This window comes from Notolepis coatsorum (genome assembly GCF_963971535.1).
Source record: "Notolepis coatsorum genome assembly, chromosome: 17".
NCBI lineage: Eukaryota > Metazoa > Chordata > Actinopteri > Aulopiformes > Paralepididae > Notolepis > Notolepis coatsorum.
The window spans coordinates 20,361,861-20,370,771 of record NC_140181.1 but is presented as its reverse complement, the minus strand read 5'-3'; the positions used below and the strand labels follow the sequence as shown (position 1 = coordinate 20,370,771).

At 42.7% G+C, this 8,911-nt stretch overlaps 1 protein-coding gene across 1 annotated transcript; it reads left to right on the top strand.

The window, feature by feature from the left end:
- Positions 1 to 7,039: 7,039 nt before the first annotated feature.
- Positions 7,040 to 8,104, top strand: LOC311243934 (rhodopsin; the record flags this gene model as incomplete). Its single annotated transcript, XM_084333340.1, has 1 exon — positions 7,040 to 8,104. One exon carries the CDS (start codon positions 7,040 to 7,042, stop codon positions 8,102 to 8,104), a length of 1,065 nt encoding a protein of 354 aa, XP_084189466.1.
- Positions 8,105 to 8,911: the final 807 nt, after the last annotated feature.

Sequence of the window (8,911 nt, the reverse complement as noted above, 5' to 3'; positions counted from 1 at the left end):
GTAGATATTGCTGCTCAACAACTGTTTTAACTCTTCCAACAAATCATCCACATACCTTCTGATTCTAGGCCTACTTGGAATTTGAAATGAACAGGATATAATTGAATTATACCTTTAAATGCAGGTCAGTCTGTTGAGATAGATAGACCATAGAACTATATACAACTGAGATAGATAGACAGAAAGAAACCAACCAACCAGAATATAAGTAAATGTCAATGCTGTTTACTTTGTTAGTAGGCTATATGTCAGTCAGTTCAAACATAAACATAAATAGATTAAAAAAAAAGAGAAAAAAAAAGCTTTTTGGTTGTTGTATAGAGTTGGTGGGTTCAGACAAGATGGTTATGTCATCAAATCTCCACTAGAGGGAACACTTGTACAAACTAGGAACAACTATGAAAGATGCTTATGAGAAGCCACCGTATTTCATAGTTTACTAGCACATACAGTACACATGTGGAACACTAGTCACACATACATGTATAGACAAAATATGCGCATACAGTACATACATCTTAAATACTTTCACATACACTTGCACATACATGCCTACTCACATGAAAAACATAATACATAATACACGTGAACACTAATCCTTGTGAAATGGATTATATTATTTAATTATGTTTCATCAAAAACAAAGGTCAAAGGGTCTGACCTAAATGTTTTGGGTCATATAGTCTAAACAGGCAACACTACCAGCAACAAACAACAAAGGGTCCAAAATCGAGATGATCCCATCCTTCCCATCACGAAACCTTGAGCCCTGTTGCTAATTGGAGTCGCCTTATAAATTGTAGCCTAGACCTGTCAGACATAAAATTATATAATAATAATAATAAAAAGTACATTTTTATTAGAGGTCGACATATCTATATTAGAAGTTGACACATCTAGAGATCTATATGCATGGACAAGATAATTTTTTATTGAATCTTTTTTTTTTATCCACTTTTTCTCCCATTTTTCTATTTTTCTCCCATCCCAATTTTCATATCGTCCAATTCAACCCTCCCCTGTCTTCGAACGTTGTTTCTTGCCTCCCACAAGCCGGCTGCAACGTGGACTAAGTCATACATAGCACGAGTCCCCTCCGATACTCGAGGTAACAGCCGTCGCATCTTTTCACCTGCGCGGCTCGATCTTTCAGCGTCGGGGGTCTGGGCTTTGGAGGGGCCCCGCCCCCGTCGCTTCTTGATTATACTGCGCAGGCGCACCAACCGACCTGTAGGAGTCGCTGTCCACAACGCCCGATCCCCACCCTTCAGTTTCCCTCCCCGTAATACGGCCAATGTGTATTACTGTGGACGACCAGCTAAACTGAAAGCAATGTGGAGAGTGGGGCTCGAACAGGAGGTTCGAGCCTAGTCTCCAGCATTCGTTGCGAGCGCCTTGCCCACTGCGCCACGTAGCCGCCCAATTTTTTTATTTAATATTTTTGTTACAACTAAGCTAAGCACTGAGCATAGCAGGGTTGTACTTATACTGTAATATGTGAAGTATTTCCAATGTTCGCTATTTGGCTGCTCTGGCCAGACTCACTACCATAGTCTACACCAGGGGTTCCCAAACTTTTTCAGCTCGAGACCCAAAAGATAAATTTGGTGTTTCCCCGGGACCCAAACTTACAAAAATACATCATGAATTGCCATAACATGGGCGGCTGGGTAGCGCAGCGGACTAAGCGCCTGCCTACCACCGCAGAGACACTGGTATCGAATCCAGCTGTCAGCGGTACCTCCGGCTTGGTCGGTCGTCCATACTGACACAATTGCCGTGGTGTTAGAGGGTGGGAAGCCGGTGGGGTGTGTATCCTGGTCGTTGTAAACAGCGACTCCTACAGGTTGCTCGGGGCGCCTGCTCAGCGAGGAAGGGAACTGGGGGAAGTAGTGTGAACCTCCCACGCGTTACGCTCCCCCAGTGAGAGTCCTCGCTGTCAGGTGAAAAGAAGTGGCTGGCTGACTCCACATGTATCGGAGGGGACAATATGATGGTATCTATCAACCCTCCCTAGACCGGCAAGTGGGGGGGGAAATGCGCGCAACGACCAGGAAGGGACAGAAGGGAATTGGCATAACGACTAAATTGGGATGGGAGAAAAATACAGAAAAAGGGGGAGAAAAAAGTAGATAAAAAAATTGCCATAACATACATTTATAAACTACTGATAAAGAACACAACAAACCATGAATTTCAAATGTATATGAAATGTATTTATTTAATTATAAAAGTACATCACAGCAATAATCAGAGTGTAATGTTAAGTTGCTCACCACCTCATAACATATGTACATACAATTTTGTAACACTTTTAAATGAACAAACATGTTCTACTATCTTTTCCATTTCTCACCCCTTTTTCAACTCTCCATTTCTTACCCCCTCCCTCCGTCCCTCAACCTTAAACCCCAACATTGAGCAACATTCTGATTAATTTGTACTGACTTATTTTAAAATTCTACTGACCTGACATCATGCTAGAAGGGGTATAATATTTCATCTATGGCACAATGAAATCTAATGAGGGGTATGTGGCTGGTTGACGTTTTCAACCAGCAGATCTATTCTGGGCTTGGTTTTTGAAAGTGCTATTCTGAGGTCATGCTGAGCATTTAGTCTGTTTCTGTATTTATTTTTCAGGTATGCTAGAGTAGAAGACCCAGATTCACATAAGTAAGTGGTGCCAAACTGGCTATAAAAAATCATAATAATAATAATAATAATATAATTTTTTTTTACTTATTTTATTTTATTGGCCACCCAATAAAAACGGGTCCCGGTCACGACCCAGAGTTTGGGAAACACTGGTCTACACCATGGTGGCCTAATGGCTGATCATTAAATACTTAACCTGCAAAGTGCAAACATAAGACTGTTAGTTCTGACAGCACAATATTGATGTACCTAAGATATTACAATAGCACCATCATCTTCAACCAGGAGATGCGCTCACGTGGAAATCTCCTGCAAGTTGCCACTCAATGGAATTAACACAAGGACTGTATGGTTCCTATACTTTGGAACTTGATTAAAAGTTTGCACGCTGTAAATTCTTCGGCGAATGCCATGCGTGCGCCACAATGACCATCCGATCATTGGGATCTATCTCCTGCAGGATTTGACAGACCCTCCAGCGATGATTAACTCGGACACCATGAGACCTTAAACCACTAAGAATGTATCTCTCGCAAGCATTAGGGGTGCTGCCTGATGGTTGACATCAGTTTTGTTGTGAGACAAGGCTGTGCATTCCAGTAGTTGAATACCAAGACGGTGCCAGTCAACAGTCCAACAGTCAATTAAAATAATGTAGTCCTGGAACCATTGCCCATATTTTGCTCTCATGTCATGCTCAGGTTGGGATTCCTTTCACAATATTTACTGTTACAACATGTGAAACACTTATACATAGCCTACACATGAACACTCACACACATATATTATATACCTTGTGTGTGTGTGTGTGTGTCAGTGTGTGTGTGTGTGTGTGTGTGTGTGTGTGTGTGTGTTTTACAGTTTTTCATGTATGCATGTGTAAGAGAGTAGTCAGTATTCATATAAGTGACCTATAAGTCTATGTGCAAGTATCTCAAATGTATGTATGCAAGCATTTTGTCTAGTATACATGTACTGAATGTGTGAGTGTTTCCACATGTGAACGTGTTGGGAAACTATGAAACCTAGGCGGCTTCACGTAGCGAGACCTATGTGTCATTAAACCCATTACAAGCCTGGGAGTAACGCGCCCCATAAGCTCCAGATCTCTTTAATACAACACCCATTAGGAAAGTGCTGAGCTCCCTGCTAGCTGCTAACATGGTCCACCATTCCACTGCCTGGGCTTTGATCTACACTGAGAATCTAGGCCTACTCTAAATGCATTGCTATAACACTGTGGGATATTACCCTCTACCATTATGTTAAAATAACCATAGACCGGGGTATATTTTGATCAATGATTGTATAACTGAACTGATACTGTACCTTTTCTTCCTCCCTCCATATATTGCATGCACCTGCTAATGTGATTGTAAGGACATTGTTTTCTTTCGTGGACCTATGCAGATGCTCAACAAACGCTATTTAGAAAAATATATTAATAAGGCACTGGATTAACTGTAGTGGTATCTCTTTTCAGCATGGGGGACTGGGGGGGGGGGGTAGTTAGTGTGTGTGTGTGTGTGTGTGTGTGTGTGTGTGTGTGTGTGTGTGTGTGTGTGTGTGTGTGTGTGTGTGTGTGTGTGTGTGTGTGTGTGTGTGTGTGTGTGTGTGTGTGTGTGTGTGTGTGTGTGTGTGTGTGTGTGTGTGTGTGTGTGTGTGTGTGTGTGTGTGTGTGTGTGTGTGTGTGTGTGTGTGTGTACCCACTTGTCTGCTGGTCATGCTTGCCGGTCCTCCTGCCAGTAAAAGCTTAATATAAGAAGAGGTAGAGTTAGTGCTTTGATGTCGGATTAGAATTAGATGAAGGGTAGACATTACTTTAGAGCAGCGTTTCCCAAATTTAGGGTCGTGTATTGGGTCGCCAATAAAAATAATAAAAATTAAAAAACAAAGCCCAGAATAGATCTGCTGGTTGAAAACTTCAACCAGCCACATACCTCTCATTAGATTTCATTGTGCCATAGATGAAATATTATACCCCTTCTAGCATGAATTTTAAAATAAGTCAGTACAAATTAATCAGAATGTTGCTCAATGTTGGGGTTTAAGGTTGAGGGACGGAGGGAGGGGGTAAGAAATTGAGAGTTGAAAAAGGGGTGATAAATAGAAAGGAGAGTAGAACATGTTTGTTCATTTAAAAGTGTTACAAAATTGTATGTACATATGTTATGAGGTGGTGAGCAACTTAACATTACACTCTGATTATTGCTGTGATGTACTTTTATAATTAAATAAATACATTTCATATACATTTGAAATTCATGGTTTGTTGTGTTCTTTATCAGTAGTTTATAAATGTATGTTATGGCAATTCATGATGTATTTTTGTAAGTTTGGGTCCCGGGGAAACACCAAATGTCTCTTTTGGGTCTCAAGCTGAAAAAGTTTGGGAACCCCTGCTTTAGAGAATGAATGAAAGTCAATGTAATGTTATAAATTAAGATTAGATGGAACTTTATTAATCTCCTTGGGGAACTTCTGTAGTCATAGCAGCACAGAGGAGGGGAAGGGGAGGTACAGGCAAGGTAATAGACATAAAAAAGATACAAATAAAAAGTATAGTAGATAATAAAAAAATAAATATAAAGATCTAATCTGCTGGACAGGTGATGTATTCTATTGATAATATAACCATGCACGTGTGTACAGCCTGTGTACAGCCAACCCTGGTATAATATTCAGATTCTATCCTAGTCAACCCCAAATATATATAGCTAACCTGTGCAATGTACAATGCTCCATACTGAGTCTTAGTCTACCCTGGTATAAATAAACAGGTTAAGCGGATTATCAATAATTATAAATGTGTGTATGCAATTAAGATTTATGGTGCTAATAAGTCAATGCATGATGTGGGAGTCCTTGTGTAATGTGTGCAGGAGTCTGTGCAGGTTCAGTAGTTAATGATAAGACACGGCATCACAGTAGCATGGGGGAGGGGGGGGGGGGGGGGTAGTAATAATATAAATACTAACTTTATTTGTATAGCACCTTTCATACAGGGGATTGCAGTTCAAAGTGCTTTACATCAGTAAGAAATAAGACATAGAATCTGTGTAAAACAAGCAGCAAGAGCAATGCATAAAGTGGGATAAAATAATGCAGATATATTAATCAAATCATATCAGAACCTCACGTTCCAATAGGCTTCTGTAATCTGTTAGAAAACATGATAACGGTCAGAGTATGCACCCAGCGGATAGTGGGGCGTAGAGATGAAAGTAAAAATAAGTAAAATAATAGCAAGGGTAAAATGAGCAGACATATAAAATCACAGTTTTTCACATTAGGATCTAACATCCCAACAGGCCACCTTGTTTATGGTTTGATTCAGTTTTAGTAGAATAGAAAAGACATGAATGATGAATAGTAATAGTAGAAGACGTAAATACAGGCAATACAATTATAGTATAGTTAAAAAGTAAAGATTGGCAGTGTAAACAATAAAATTATAGTATAGTAGAAAAGTAAAGATTGGCAGTGTAAACAATATAATGATAGTATAGTAGAAAAGTAAAGATTGGCAGTGTACACAATATAATGATAATATAGTAGAAAAATAAAGATTGGCAGTGTAAACAATATAATCAGGTCAGTTATGTCTCAAGTACAGCAATACCAACATGGCTGCTTTTTTATATAGCGCTTTTTATCCAAAGCGCTTTACAATTTGTTCCTCACATTTTACCCATTCACTCACACATTCACACACCGACGGCGGAGGCGACCATGCAAGGTGCCAACCTGCTCATCAGGAGCAAGTAGGGGTTAAGTGTATTGCTCAAGGACACATCGACACGCTGCCCGGGAGGAGCGGGAATCGAACCGGGAACCTCCGGATTGCCAGACGACTGCTCTACCTCCCGAGCCACTGTCGCCCCACAACATGTTGCAGCGTGAACCCAAGCATTAACCCTTTCACTACCACACTACCAAAGGGTTAACCCTTTCACTGCGACAATACAGAAGGTTAACCCTTTCACTGCCACACGACAGAGGGTTAAACATCCCTGACATATTTTGGAGGGTAGTTCATTTAAATAAGTGATACATTGTTTCCAATGAGGTACCTGCTCTACGTGTTTGTACACCTTGAGCTAAGCAGTCATCAAACAGCCCTCTGAGAGCTGTGAGCAGGTATAACCTTAATATCTTGATGAGTGGCCAGTCTGATGGCTGGATTAGATATTAACCGTGCCCTTGCCCTAAATCACTTTGTGCTGACAGATTTGGAAAGTGATAATCCAAGGTGTGCCTTTAAAAGGAAGAGTGCAGCCAGCTGACTCCAATTGTAGAACGGTCCCTCTCCATCTCTCTCCTCTACAGCCAGAAGAACCAACACCACCTGAAGGGCTGATCGTGACCAGAAGCCGCAACCATGAACGGCACAGAGGGACCCGATTTCTACGTCCCCATGGTGAACACCTCGGGTTTGGTCCGGAGCCCCTATGAATACCCTCAGTACTACCTTGTTAACCCTGCGGCCTTCTCCGCCCTGGCTGCCTACATGTTCCTCCTCATCCTGGTGGGTTTCCCCGTCAACTTTCTCACTCTGTATGTCACCCTGGAGCACAAGAAGCTGAGGACCCCTCTAAACTACATCCTGCTCAACATGGCCGTGGCCAACCTCTTCATGGTGGTGGGTGGCTTCACCACCACAATGTACAGCTCCATGCATGGCTACTTCGTCTTGGGGCGCACTGGCTGCGCCATTGAGGGATTCTTCGCTACCCATGGAGGTGAGGTAGCCCTCTGGTCCCTGGTCGTCCTGGCTATCGAGAGATGGGTGGTCGTCTGTAAGCCCGTGGCCAACTTCCGATTCGGGGAGAACCATGCCATCATGGGCGTGGCCTTCACGTGGATCATGGCTTCCGCTTGCTCCGTACCTCCTCTTTTCGGCTGGTCTCGCTACATCCCCGAGGGCATGCAGTGTGCATGTGGAATTGACTACTACACACGTGCCGCCGGCTTCAACAACGAGTCCTTTGTCATCTACATGTTCACCTGCCACTTCATCTGCCCCCTGACGGTCATCACCTTCTGCTACGGCCGTCTGCTCTGCGCGGTAAAGGAGGCCGCGGCCGCGCAGCAGGAGTCCGAGACCACCCAGAGGGCCGAGCGGGAGGTCAGCCGCATGGTGATCATGATGGTCGTGGCCTTCCTGGTGTGTTGGTGTCCCTACGCCAGCGTGGCCTGGTGGATCTTCACCCACCAGGGCAGTGAGTTTGGACCGGTCTTCATGACCCTCCCCTCCTTCTTTTCCAAGAGCTCAGCCATCTACAACCCCTGCATCTACATCTGCATGAACAAGCAGTTCCGTCACTGCATGATCACCACCCTGTGCTGCGGGAAGAATCCCTTCGAGGAGGAGGAAGGAGCGTCCTCCACCGCCTCCAAGACCGAAGCCTCCGCCACATCGTCCAGCTCCGTGGCTCCTGCGTAAACGGGCTCCTAATGGGCCTCGAGATCCAGGATCCAGGAAGAAGACTTCGACTACTGTCCTGGAAACTTTTAAGAAATCATTTCCTTTTTGTACAAACCAGTTGGTTCAACCTAAAGACAGTGGCACGAAACGGCAGCCCACGAAAAGTTGTTTCTGTACAGAGAGTCCAACGTATAAATATGTAAGATAATTTATTTTTTCCTGAGTTGAAAGGAAAATAAATCTTAAATCTTTTACAGTTGGATCCTATATGTTACTGGCTTATTTGTGAATGTAGAGGCATGTAATCAAGGCAATGTAAAATAAAACGCACTTTGCAAATGAAAAAGTACAAATGATTGTAGTCTATTTAATCAAATGAATACATGTGATCTATTCAGAATGCAGCTGTGTCTTTGACTCAATTACTATTCTAGAATAGTTGCATTGCAGTGTTTCACTGTAGCGATGCCATTTCCAGGGCACCTGTAATCGCAGTTCACCTTGGATTTAAAACTTGGTATGACAATTGGGGATTATGACATGAATAATCATGGCTATGACTCAGGAGCAACACTGTTGCCACCTTGTCTGCTGATGCATATTAATCACATTACTTAAAGGTTAAGCCGGACGAAGACTGGATGAACACGTGTGAATCATAAGACGTCTTGTTGCTGAGGTCAATGTTGGGAAACAATTAAGTCTCAGCTGACATACTTTCATATACACTGGCATAGGCTCACACATGCATGCGCACACAGATACACACGCACACACACACAGTGTAGAAGTCCTACTTTTAAATGGTAAACGGCTGCATGCAGT